At 36.2% G+C, this 14,475-nt stretch overlaps 1 protein-coding gene across 5 annotated transcripts in view; it reads right to left on the bottom strand.

Annotated features, from left to right (window-relative positions):
- The window catches only part of DMXL2 (Dmx like 2), a 214,016-nt gene that overhangs the window by 74,543 nt on the left and 124,998 nt on the right, over window positions 1–14,475 (bottom strand). For all 5 annotated transcript variants that reach the window (XR_011648432.1, XM_058294193.1, XM_058294194.2 and 2 more), the window contains exons 16-19: window positions 13,648–13,767; window positions 9,893–10,120; window positions 5,052–6,728; window positions 2,011–2,121 (exon numbers count right to left, since the gene is read on the bottom strand). Coding sequence is in view for 4 of the 5 variants with exons in the window: in XM_058294193.1 (XP_058150176.1) it covers window positions 2,011–2,121; window positions 5,052–6,728; window positions 9,893–10,120; window positions 13,648–13,767 (2,136 nt within the window). In the remaining variant the exon portion in view is untranslated. The remainder of the gene's footprint in view (window positions 1–2,010; window positions 2,122–5,051; window positions 6,729–9,892; window positions 10,121–13,647; window positions 13,768–14,475) is intronic.

The following is a 14,475-nucleotide window of genomic DNA, read 5'->3' as shown; positions in this document are numbered from 1 at the left end:
TAATTACTATTTCACAACAATTCTTTTAGAAAGTATAAAAGGAAAAATGATTATGACCATTTTTAAAAATAATCTTAAATCTTTTAAATTTCCCCTTGGAATATTTTTATACAATTCTGTTTGATATTCTATCATGAAATAAATGCAATGAACCTTCAGTTCCACTAAAAATTTAGAAAAAGGTAGAAAAAATTTAAAACATCAATTTGTACTTTTTCAGAAACTAAAAGAATAATTATCGGTTTAAATTTTGGTCTGACTTAAGAAATAATTAATTCATCAAATAACTAACATTGTTTTAGAAATTGCTATTACATGTCAATGCAAAATATATAAATCTGCTAATATAAAATTTATCATACAAAGTAATAGTATGAAATATACTACATTCTATACCGTTAAATGAAATTAATTTAAATTTTTGGTGAGTATGAGTAAGAGTAAACAAAAATGCACAGAGACATGTCGGATGAATTAGGTTTGGAAAGCAAGATTAAGAGAGCAATGAATGTACCTGGAAACTTTCATATTAGAAATGAAAAAAGATGTAGGGAAGGAAAAAAAACAGTTGTACCAATAAGCACTTATTTTTATTTCCTATCACCGGTAGGCTATTCTTTGCAGTTTATCTCTACTCTTCTTAGCTTTCCATATATACACTGGCTACTTAACTTTTTCCCTGAAAACTGTTCCCAAGACCATCACCTACAACCCCAGTGACTTCTCATCTCCAATGGTTTAATTATAGTCAAAGAGAAAATGGGATTTGACAAAGCTTTAAAAAGTTGAAGTGTTTTATATCTCCCTAGATAATATACATGATTGTCATTAAATGACTCAGCAATATATTACTATCATTTAAAATTAAAACGTAAAAGAACATTTAGTTACCATTTCTTAAACCTATCCAAATGGCATAGATTGTTTAAAATGGTAATATCAAATGTTGGCAATGGGTTGAGTTCAGTATTTCAACATTGCATCTAGGAATGTAAATGAGCACAGTCTCTCAGAAGGGCATTTTGGCAATATTTATTAAGAGCTAAGAATTTTCATGTCCTTTGACTCAGTAATTCCACTGCTAGAAAATCAGAAAGAGGAAATAATCAAAAATATTTTTAAAAATTTATATGCAAAGTTATAAGATAATTTATTAAAAGGATTTTTCAAATAAGGAAAAAAACCAGCAAAATTTAAATGTTTCAGGAATAAAGGATTTGGTAGATGAAATATAGTTTAGACACATGACAGAATATTAGATTGCTATTTAAAATCATGTTTTCAAAAAACCTTTGTTAAGGGCAAGAGTAAGTGCCAGGGATAATAATGATAGTCAATCAAGTCTGGTATTTTTGGCCCTATGATACCAAAGCACTTTTTATGGGGTTGAGCCCAGATCCTGGATTCAAAAGAAAAATAAATCTAATGAAAATAGCACTGGATTGGGATTCTAATTCCAACTGTACTAATAAATAGTCTGTAATCCTGGGCAGTTCACATCAAATTCTATACTTTCAATTTTTTAATCTATAAGTAAGAGGGTTGCTAAAAATTCTTGTCTCAAATCAGGCAATGTGCTATAAGTATGCAAACCACTGGATTAATAAGGCAGATCTTCCTGAAATATCAGCTTTACTTGCTGGCAAATAACATGGAACATAATGTTTATAATAAACACAAAAAATAACAACTAGAGCAAAATGTATATAAATTTTGAAGAAAAGCCATCAGAAAGCCACACTACAGACATACCACATTTACTCCTTAAGCTACCACACACTACTTTACTGAGCAATGTTTGAGAAACATTGAGCCAGATGAGCAAAAGTCACAAAACAGAGCTAAAAGATACACAGAAAAACAGTAAGTGGGTGCTATGTGACCAGGAAGATCTTAGGTCAATGATAGGTATGCCTATAATGATTTATACAACAGACACAAATATGCACATTCCCACCATTTCAACACTAAATAAAAGTTGTGCAAAAGTTCAAACAAAGAGTGTAATACCTTGATGAAGTAGCTGTACTCGGTATAAAGGAGGTAGTGATGTCAAAAGGCAGGTGTGCAGGCGCATAGCTAACAAGTATCTCAAACCACACTCGTCTAATGTGTCCCTTCCTGTGGTTTAAAGCAGAATGTATGTTCAAGGAAAAAGGTATACAAAAAGCATGAACCAATAAAAAGTTAGAAAATAAACACTAAATTTAGTAATAAGACTTTATCATTGAAAAACATATTTTAGATTCAAGAGAACTTTAATATCTATAGAAAATGTGAATTACTAAAACTCCCAAATGAAAATGAACAGGCAAAGTACAATGAACTATTATAATGGATAACAATAACACAGATTTACTCAAAATAAATGAAAAGGAAAGAAAGCTTGAAAGCCAGTTAAAAATAAATTAACTTAGAGTAAGTTAGGTAAAATTAAAAATGCTTCCTACATGAATTCACAGGAGATCAAAATACAGGAATTGTGTAAATAAAGTTAAACCATTTGTTAAATAATTAAATAGGTAACATTTTCTAGGCTCAGATGAAATAAATAAATATTTGAGATTTGATTCTCCTGGCCTTAGGCTAGTCAGCTTTTATAAAGCTAATTAACCTTGTAAAGCTTAACTTCATAGAATAATGCTGAATTGAAACTTAACTCCACAAATTTACCCTTAGTCAAAAGCTAAACATGAAAGTGTATGAAAGTGTGGCAAGTATAATCAAAACTATAGCTACTGCTGGATAAAAGCCACACAAAAGTCTGGACAGCACCTAGACCAGTAACTGCCACATAGAAAGCACCCAACAAGTGTTGAATCAAATAATATTTTCCAGAAGAAAATGAAAAAATTTTCAATTGCAAAAGTTCAAGTTCTAACTCTGCTTTTCATTACCTTTATTTGTTCATTTATTCATTATTCATTCGTTCAACAAATTAAGTATCAAATACATGTGAGGCATGTTTTAGGTACTGGGGATATGGCAATAAAAAAGGCAAAGTCCTTACTCTCATGGAGCTTACATTTTAGGAGGTGGAGACAAGCAATAATAATAAACATATGTCTAGTGGAAATTAAAGCTCTGGACAAAAATAAAGGAGGACTGGGAGATAAGAGAATGCTAGGGAGGCCAGGGAAGAACTCTCCAATAGGATGACATTTCAGCAGGAATCTGAAGAGAAAAGGTAATGAGCCATGCACAAATCCGGAAGAAATGTATTCTACACAGAGTAAACAGTAAGTGTAAAGACCGTGAGACAGAAGTGTGCTTACGTGTGTTTGGGGGGCATTATGAGGACCAGTGTAGTAGAGTGGAAGTGAGTACAGAACATATAGGGCATTGTAAACCACTGTCAGGATTTTGGCTTTTATTCTAAAGTGAGTTGGGAAGCCACTGGTATGTTGAGCGAAAAAGCAGACTTAACGTGATTTTGTTTTAAAAGAATCATTGGCTACTAGGTGAAGAACAAACTGGCGTAACAAGAATAAAAGCAGTTAGAGGATTTTAGCAATACATTAGGTGGGAGGTGACAGTGCCTTGGATGAGCAGCAGCAGTAGAGATGATGAGAAATGTTTGGATTCTGGATATCAAATGCGTACCAAGAAATGACAGGATTTGCCAGTGGCCTGGATATGGTATATGAGAGAAGGCAAAAGTCAAGAACACCTCTAAGGTGTGGGAAGTGGGGCATATGGGAATCCCCTATATTTTTTTAATGTAACATTTTATGTAATCTATATATCTTTTAAAAATAAATTAAAAATACATTAAAAACAAAAAGAATGCCTCCAAGTTGTCTCATCTGAACGACTGAAAGAATCCATTTACTGAGAATTCATTTCCTGTGACGTGCAACTCATTTAATCTTTGAGTTTAAATTTCCCACCCTGAAATAGAGACATTCATCCCTGCCTTATCTACTTTATGAATGCCCATTTAGCCAGGATAAACTATTTTTATATTGCCTTGCCAATTATATAATTTGGTATCAGAAACTTTAACCTATTTTTCAAGGATGTGCAATGTCTACCTGATAGAGAGATACAGTATGCAATAAAGGCTTAATTAAGGCTATTCTGGGGCAGAATGTTGCTCTAATGCAAACAACCTCATAATGACCAGTTTTTTTTTAATTAACATGGTTAGAAAATAGGTCATAAGCAAAATCCTTTATATCTCTAGTTATTTTAAGGTACAGAAGAAAAAGCTTTAAGGATATATTACAAGGGTATAGACCTATATGAAGAGATATATTCCAGGTGGCTCTGAGGAATGGTCTTTTTTTCCTCCAGATTTGGAAATCTTGTCAAACAGGTAAAAAGAACACAGATTTGGAGGCAAGGATTTATACATGAATGAATACCAGTTCTGCTATGCAATATTATGTGATCTTAGATGAGCCATATAATTTCCTGAGGTGCAGTCTTTATCTATAAAATTAGATATAATAATAGCTATATATTAGAAAAATGTTGTGATAATTAAATATGATAAAGTACATAAAGTTCTTGGCACATAGCAATTGTTCTTAATTCCACAATATTAACTGGATTGATAAATGAATGAGAAATAATTCTGACTTCCTTTGCTAATCCCATTCTTAACAATTGACGTCATTATCTTCAACTATCTACTTAAAAGAGAATGGAATTTAGTTACAGGAGGCAGAATGAATTAGGCAAGGCAGAGAATGTATGAAAACCTCTTTCTCAAGAGACTTTTTGGAGAAAATTAGACATTGGTAAAAAAAAATTCTATCTAGAAATGGGAAGATGAAAAAATTGTATGTATGAGGTCCCTACAAGCCTCATGTCTCAGGTGAAAATACATGCAGATATCACAAATCCATGAGATCACATTAAGTCACAGCCAACCTCAACTGCCCTCTCTTTTGCAAATACGTGTAGTAACAATGGTCACTGTCTATTAGGAAGAACTTTTCCCTTAAGGTCTGAGGGGGAAACTGCAATTCAATACTTGTCATTATACAGATAATACAAATATTTCTATTAATGATAACTTTATAAATTTTAGTGAGAATATTTACCTGAGTAACACTTATCTCTGTTTTCATCAAGCTCAGTACTGGTGGTAGCAACCGTATCAGCCAAAGCCACAAGGAACATCTGCTCTAAACGGGTAAGGCCTGGTAGACTTGAGTGCATAAGATGACTTGATAGTACCCTAGCATGTTCTTGACCAAAATAAGCTGGTCCATATTGAGAAAGATTTATTACTTTAGATTTGCTTTCTCTCTTTTCTGGTTCTAAATCAATATCATCTGTTGTTATATCCTGGATTTGAAACAGCTCTGAATATTGATCTTCTGATTGACTTTTAGCATGGTCTTCATAGCTTTGTGGTATTTTTGTACTTTCTTCTGAAACTCTGTAGGTTGTATCTTGATCTGCAGCAAGCAATGCATATAGTGGTAGAGGAGGAATAGAATCTATCTCAGTATAATCTCGAGTACCATCTTTTCCTATGGTGACTGTGTCCTTTGCTGTACTGCCACTTACACTAATAGTTCGGGAAAGGTGTCGCCTGGTTCCTTCTCCAGCATCAGCATCTCTAACTATTGCAACTTCACCTGCAATACATTTTACTAAATGAGAGAGAATAGCTTTAGCCCGTCGAACTTTCCCTAAATCCATCAATTCTAACAGTTGAGTTGGATGGTATTGTGGGAGAGTGGGGGAAAGCACATGTGCAGCCTCAAATAAGCCACCATCTTGGACTACAGTTGGTGAACAAAAAACATCATCAGCCATCGCTGTTCCTTCAACAATACTTTTTCTTGCCATCATATTAGATTTAAAGACAGAATGGTCTTGTATTGCTGTCTCTTCTGCATCAGAACTATCAGCTTCAATGTCTCCAAATTTGACAGCATGCTTCCACTGTGCATATACATGCATTTCACAGTCCATTCCCACCACCAATATCCCATCTCTTACCCAAGAGAGGGAAACAGGCAGTGAGGGTGTACCATCAACAGAAGACACCAAGTCTATAGATCTAAGAAGAACCCATCTTGACCTCACTCCTTGCTTGATACTACCACCTAGTGGTAAAGTAATGACAGCTACCCCATCCTTACTGTTTGTTTGCTCAGTCACGATTCCTGAAAGCCGCCCATACATGAAGATATTAGCACCAACCCCCACTGTAAGTATGTGGGAGCCATCTTCTTTTGATACCCAGTCCAAATGTACTAAATGTTTGATATTTGGAATAAGGTATCTATCCTTGCTTAAAAATGCATCCGATTTGCTGTATACAAACAGATTACTGTCAACACTGACCCTTGAATCAAGTACACTCCCAACTTTAACCAGATCATCGAGATGAATTGTTTGTTCTAAAACCCATTCTGACCCTCCTGTAGATTCACATTCAAATATACAAACATGCATGGAAAATTCTTTAGAAACAAAACCATTATGGTGGATAGGTTGCTTGTAAGCTACAGCAAGGCGACCTGTGTATGAACAGCTAACAGCAACTGGTCTTCCCACAATGATCACTGTACTGCTATTATCTTCTCCTTCATCATTCATCAAGGGCCATCTTTTCCAATGATAAGCCTCTTTCCCATCACTTTTACATTGTGGGTTGGTTTCCATACTACATTTCCAGAAGCGTACTTTATTGTCAGAACAAGTTGTAACCACTAAATAAGGTGCAAGGCACACTGGATAAATTGAAGAGGAACTCAGATGACCTTTAAAAAGATAAAACAGATAGCAATAATTATGTAACCACAATATAATATGCTAATAATCAAATTCTAGAATATGATGAATTCAAAGCCACTACGAGCTTCAGGATAACTCTACAGTCCCCTCCTAACTAGTGTCCTGCTATCTTTCCTGCATTAAATCTTCTTTGGCCAAGCTATGTATCGAAGTCTTGAATAGCCCAGTAGAGAAATCAAAATTGGCAATAATAATCTTAAGAATCAATAAACTTAATCTGCTTTTAGTAATTGAGACAAACATTCAATTAAACTAAAATTCAAAAACAATAACCAGCCTTCAGTCTATAAATCCATTATCTGTCATAATTTATATATGCCTTCACTACAACCTTTCTCACTGGACTTTCAGTCTTTATCTCTCATCACTTTTATTATAGATTCTTAGTCATTTCAACTTGCTTTTCAAATGTCCCTATCCTGTCCTCAAACAATCCAGATCCCATATCTACCCCTATCATCCAAATGTTTCAGACAAAGAGTTGATGGTAACACATTATAGTAAGGAGAAGTAACACAAAGGTTTATAAAGGGATTGTGGCTGAAAAAGGTAGTCTAGGGATGTAAATGTCAGTTGAAGTAAAGTTAGAGAATAATCTAGAGACTGAATAACATAGTGAACCCAGAGGTGGATGACAATTGTGCTTAATAGTACTAATACAAGAATGTCCTTCTATGAACTAGAACAAATGCATGTCACTTTTGCAAGGTGGTAAGAATGTGGAGAATCATGGGAAAAATACAATTAGTGCAACTTATGTACTAGAGTTAACAGTAATACTGTAAGTCTTGTATCAATGCCAAAGATGTACTGTGTTAATAATAGGGGAGTATGGAAAAAATATACCAAGTGTACCCCACGGATCACAGTTAGTGGTAATAGTCTGATGATATTATTTTATAATCTGTAACAAACGTTCCACAACAATGTAGTGTACAGGTGGTGTTTTACGGGAATACCACACAAGTGCATGATTGTTTTCTAAGTTAACAACTTTTCAAGTAAAAATATATTTAAAAAATAATAATAGGGTGGGTTGGGAGAAAAATACACCAAATGTAAGATAAGAACTATAGTTAGTAGTGATACTGTGATGATGCTCTTCCATAATTTGTTACAATGTTTCACAAAAATGCAAGGTATTTGTGGTGGGGTGATGTTTGGGTGCCCTGTATGATGTTATGCATGTTTGCTTTATAAGTTCACACTTTTACTATACATTTATTATTTAGGTATGTTCATGTTCAATAAATTGTTTTTAAAGTGAAAAAAAAAGTTTCAGGCAGCTAAACAGATTCCTAGAGATTGCCCGTTTTACCAGGTGTAAATCATTTTTCCTTAGGTGAACTAGAACTGTCATATTCCTACCAGCCAAATACTAACACCATCCATCTACTGTCAAACTTTAAAATGAAGAGGTAAGAGTGAATAAGATTTAGGGTCAGACATGTGGTGAGCTGGCCCACGCGCAGAGCTGTTGCACACAAGGAGTGCCGTGCCACAAAGGGGCACCCCCGCATGAGGGTGCCCCAAGCGCAAGGAGTGCGCCCTGCAAGGAGAGCTGCCCTGCGTGAAAAAAAAGCACAGCCTGCCCAGGAGTGGCGCCGCACACACGGAGAGCTGACACAGCAAGATGACGCAACAAAAAAGCGATGCAGTTTCCCAGTGCCACTGAGGGTGCAAGTGGACACAGAAGAACACACAGCAAGTGGACACAGAGACAGCAACGGGGGTGGGGGGTAGGAATAAATTGAAAAAATAAATCTTAAAAAAAAAAGATTTAGGGTCAGAAAGGATTCAAGTTCCAATCCATTAGTAACTTCATTAACAGTGGGAAGGTCATTTAAACATTGAGCCTATTCCAGCTACATATAGGGATCATGACACTTCCCTTGGATTATTACTGTCAAATAAGACATTTGAAACATTTTATAAGTCTAATAAAAAATGTAATTTATCACCTAAACTTGAGTTTATCCCATACCTTCCAAATTTTGAAAGTTTCAGAAACTGGTCTAGATAGGGACCTGCCATAAAAGCCTAGAGTAAACGCTTTTCAGTGTTATCCTTCCAACTCTGAATTCAAACCTGTCTTAAAAATGAATAAGAAAATCCCCATACTCAGACCATTTACTAATAACTAGAATGGTCTTAAAGTCCCAACTTTTGTTCCCCAAAAATACTATACTAGAAAGCCCCAGTTAGAATTCCACAAGTGACAGATCATTTTAAATATAGCTTCCAGTCCTGCCCTTCAAACTATGTTCTTCAACTTACCAAAGTCAGTATCATTTCAGGCCATCTAAGCTAAAATATTTTCCCCAAAGTATCTGCCAATCACTGTGAGACATAATGAACACAATGTGGATGAAAAGCCCTAACTTGGGGGGATAAATGTTCAATGATTCAAAATATATTTATTCTTTTGTTTTGTTTTGTTTTGTTTAGATTTTTATTTATTTCTCTCCCCTTCCCCCCGATGTCTGCTCTCTGTGTCCACTCACTGTGTGTTCTTCTGCGTCTGCTTGTATTGTCAGGCTGCACTGGGAAACAGTATTTCTTTTTTGTTGTGTCATCTTGCTGCATCAGCTCTCCATGTGTGGGGTGCCACTCCTGGGCAGGCTGAGCTTTTTTCATGTGGGGCGGCTTTCCTTGCAGGGGGCACTCCTTGTGCATGGGGCACCCCTACGCAGGGTCATCCCTCTCTGGTACAGCACTCCTTGCGTGCAACACTGTGTGTGGGCCAGTTACCACATGGGTCAGGAGGCCCTGAAGATTGAACCGTGGACCCTCCATATGGTACATGGACGTTCTATCAGCTGAACCACGTCCACTTCCCGACATATTTATTCTTTGCCACTTTACTAACAAGGTATTTCTTTGTATAGAAAATCAAAGTTTAGGCAAGAAATCGCATATCAAAATATTTACACCAATATTTCTATCAGCATAGTCAAGCTGATTACATTTATCACAGGTCATTGTTTCTAACAAAGACGTTTCTGAACAGATGCCCTATTACTATAAATCTTTGTTTCAATGTCAACATAGAACATATTGAAAAAGAGCTCATCCATTTAATCCACTAAAGATTACTCTCAGCTACAATTACCCAGTCTTAAAGTCTTACCTGCTGAAGGCGTTGCTCTTATTACTTCAACTCCTTCTGGAAGATCGAGGGGTTGGCTATACACCAGTCTAGAACTCAGAATAAGTTTACTAGCAGTTTGAAGGTTGGCAATTGATGAAGAATGTGGCATGGGGCTCACACGAGGAGAGATTTCTGGAGAAGAATCTACATGCTTCTGTCCAGGGACTGAAAGTAAACTCTCTGATGAAACACCTTCTGTAGCCTTAGCTTTGAAAATAAATTTTGAAATGTGTTACTATCACCACTGTACACAGGAGCTAGAATATTTTACATAAAATACAAAATATTTTGGAGACAAGATCAACCCTTTTTGTTCTTTTTTGTTTTCACTCTTTTACTCTTTCCTAGGGATCATAGGCATGCAGTCAGGGAAGAGCCACAATATGTAAGAGCTAGGAAAAAACCTTAAGATCATCTAATCCAGTGTTCTCGACATTTAAAGCACATCCAAATCTCAGGGAACATATTAACAAGCAGTTTCCTGAAACTAATCACAGAGATACTGATTCAGGACATTTGGGGTAGATCCCAGAAATCTGAATTTTTAATCTGTAGCCCAGGTGGTTCTGAAACAGATGGCTCATGAATCAGACTTTGAGAAATTACCATTTACTGCCTCAAGTAAAAGATAAAGACATTTAAATGTGGAGAATTTAATGATTTTTCTGAGGTCAAAGAATTAGCCAGAGGCAAAGAAGACACTACAATACCAGCCTCTTAACTATCAAGTGCTCAAATGAGATAATGATTTCACCAAAAAATATAAAAAGTGAAAGTTCTAAATAAATTTAAGAGAGTATTATTTGACTGGTTTTGTAGGGCATATTAACCCTGATCTTCTTCCAAAGAGTTAACAGCTTTCATATAAGGGTAAAATGTAAATCTCCTTGGAGACTTAGTTATCTGTGCCCCCTTTACACGTGAGAGGTACACTGCGTTGTATTTATTCATTACACTCTGAATTTATCAAGGGCAGGAATGATGCTTTGTTGCTCTGTACATCCCAAGGAGCATCAGAATGCCTGTGAAAGAATAATCCCTTTTTGCCACCAGTGAATGCTAAACACGTCAATCTATTTTATAATGGCAGGTGACTCAATAATAAATGTGAAAACATTTTCGTTACAGTGAAATCAGATGACAAACTTGAAGATAGAATTCCTAAACCTGGCTCTAACTAGATGCATTTGACTAAGTAAGGTGCTTCACCATCTCTGGCTATTTTCTTATTTACAAAATAAAATTCAACTATATAATTTATCTTCTTCTAAACCAGACAGTTTTATAATATATACATCAGCCTAAGAAAAAAAAATAAGAGAAAAACAAGCAGAGACTTTCAAGCCAGAAAAGCCTCATTTTGAACCTTGGTTCTGCAACAAACTAAATATGGGATTTGGTTAAAGTTATTTCATTTAGTAAACCAGGGATGATATCTTTCCAACATATACAAAGCACCAATTTTTGGTGCCTGGAACACAGAATATACTTAACATGTATTAAGTTCCCTTCCCCATCTAAATATAAGCCTATCACTTCATCCTCTGCCCCTGATAAATTCAAGTGTTCTTAGCTGTGACTGGCTATATACACTAAATTAAATCTGTTGTGAATGTCAAGACCAAAAGATAGGTATTTTCTGTCATAGTTGAAGAAGCCTATTATTTATTTGCCCCTACTGTATCTGGCCGTTTATAATCTTCTGCACTGTCAGAAATAAGGTAAGCAAGCAACTCTACAATAGCCTTGGCTTTAAAACAGCAATGGGACACAGTCCTCATTATTAGTGAGGGCAGAGGGATCATACGATTCTTAATCTGTACTTCCACAAAGATCTGTGCTTCCTCTAGAAATCTCTTCAGAGTCATTCCTGGCTTTGTGTCAAACTCTAGAAACACTACACTCTGGTAGGTAAGAATTCTCTTTCTTAAAAAGCTGGGTTTTTTTAATCTCTCTACTCTTATATTGTTGTGAAACAATATAATGTCAAGAATCAACCTCAAAGACTTTAAAATAATTTTTGGATTCCTGCTACCTCTAGAAGATCAGGCACCACTCAGCACAAATAAAGACCATATCATTTGGCTTTTCTAATGCCAGTAAATGGAGCAGTTAGAACTTCTGCTATCCAGTTATATAATAATATAAAAATACAAAAGGAACAGAAAAAACACATATTGTTAGTTCACAATATTAAAAGTTTTCTGTATATAAAGTATGTTAAATTATATAATTATCAGAAATTACAAATCTAAATATTTTATGAATTAACTAGTTTAAAGTAGATGCAGTTTGATCTGGTTATCTGTGTAGTTCATTTAAACAACTGTCTCTCATAAAGTAAAAGTTCATTTTAAAAATCCATTATCAATTTCTTTCTTCATACTATAGATTGTATGATTTGCTAAGAGATACTAAGAGGTATTCTACAAAAACAGTGTTTATAAGCTTGATCATAATTTACTAAACAGTAAATTTGTTTTTCTTAATAATGCTAAAGCTGATGTTTAGCATATCAGGTAGAAGAATATATGAATCAACAGAAAATTACAATATTAATTGTAGCAGTTTAATATGGTTATGAATTCCAAAAATAGATATTGGATTATGTTTGTAATCTGGTCTCTACCTGGGCACGATTGAGTTATGATTAGGGCTTGGATTGGGCCACATCATTAGGACAATGAGTCCCTTAGTAGGTGGAGACTCACAGATAAAAGGAATGGCAAAGGACAGAGTTGAAGGTTTTTGATGTTGGAGTTTTGATGTTGGAGTTTGATGCTGAAGTGTTAAGATGGAGCCCCAGGAAGTGAGCTCACAGAGGAAACACACAAGCCCTGGGAAGAGAGGACCTGAGCCAAATAAGAACACAGAGGAATAGAGACGGCTCCTTAGAGCCAGGGAAAGAGACAGAGCCATTCGCCTGAGAATCTACAGCTGACCTTGTAGAGTGAGGCAAAGCCTAGAGAGCCTCATAGTCTACAGCTGACCTTGTAGAGAAAAAGGAGCTGAGCCGAGAGGAACCCAGGAAGCCTGAACCCTCCCAGATGTCAGCAGCCATCTTGTTCCAACATGTGAAAATGGACTTTGGTGAGGGAAGTAACTTATGCTTTCTGGCCTGGTATCTGTAAGCTCCTACTCTAAAATAAACACCCTTTATAAAAACCAACCAATTTCTGGTATTTTGCATCAGCAACCCTTTGGCTGACTAATACATTAATTCTGTGGACAAAACTGATTTATAGATCCAGAACCTAGAACAGGGCCATAAAAGACAATCAATATTTGAAAAGAATAAATTAATTTAACTTTAATTTTTTTTCAAGCTGTCCAATAGGCCCATGGAATGCTTTGTTTTTAGGGTGAGCCTGTTTCATTACTGATTTTCTGACCCTGTGATTAAAAGTGTGGCATCTATGTATTTCAATTCAGCAACTCAATTTAGAGTTTACTGGATCTTCATTTTAAAGAATTAACCAGCCTAAAGCATATTCAATAAAATGAATTTATTTGAGGGTAGCAGATATGGTTCACGTGGTTGAGCACCTGCTTCCCATGCATGAGGTCCCAATGCCTCCTAAAAACAAACAAAAAAGCCAAGTCTTATTGCGGAACAGATGTAGCTCAGTATATATGAGGTCCCGGCTTCAACCCCTGGTACCTCTTAAAAATTAAAAATTAAAAAAAAAAAAAAATTGAAATCATCTATGTATGAAGCTGAAACAATTACTTACCTAAACATGCTTGGACAGATTTAAGATGAAGGTGCCACATATGAAGAATAGAGCAGTTATTGCTGTCCTTTTCAATTACTACTAGGAAGAACTTTTCTGAGAATGGTGGTGGGCGATATCCTATTGTTCAAAGGAAAAGGATATTTAAATATTTAAATTAATATGTTTATAAAGGGCTAAAAGCTATAAACGTCTCTCTTTTTTCTCTTCCCTTACCGCCCCCCCCCAGCTGTCTGCTTTCTGTGTCCATTCGCTGTGTGTTCTTCTGTGACCGCTTCCATCCTTATCAGCAGCACTGGGAATCTGTGTTTCTTTTTGTTGTGTTATCTTGTTGTGTCAGCTCTCTGTGTGTGTGGCGCCATTTTGGGGCAGGCTGGACTTTCTTTCACGCTGGGTGGCTCTCCTTACGGGCATACTCCTTGTGCGTGGGGCTCCCCTATGCAGGGGACACCACTTCATGGCACGGGACTCCTTGCGCGCATCAGTACTGTGCATGGGTCAGCTCCACGTGGGTCAAGGAGGCCCGGGGTTTGAACCACCGACCTCCCATGTGGTAGGCAGACGCCCTATCCATTGGGCCAAGTCCGTTTCCCAACGTCTCTTAATAAGCATAGAAGATGGGAGTAAGAAGGGAAAAACAGACTTTTAGAAGTAGTTTCTAAAATTTTTGTAACAAAGTTAGGTAACTCTCAAAAACTAATGGAGGGAAGTGGCTGTGTTTCAATCAGTTGGGCTCCTGTCTACCATAAGGGAAGCCCTGGGTTTGTGTCCCGGGGCTTCCTTGTGAAGGCAGGCTTGCCCGCACACCACAGAGGGCCACCAGCCTGC

The sequence above is a fragment of the Dasypus novemcinctus genome, chromosome 3 (genome assembly GCF_030445035.2).
Source record: "Dasypus novemcinctus isolate mDasNov1 chromosome 3, mDasNov1.1.hap2, whole genome shotgun sequence".
In the NCBI taxonomy this organism is placed as follows: Eukaryota; Metazoa; Chordata; class Mammalia; order Cingulata; family Dasypodidae; genus Dasypus; species Dasypus novemcinctus.
Note: the sequence above shows the minus strand (reverse complement) of the source record. Positions and strands in the feature narration are given on the sequence as shown.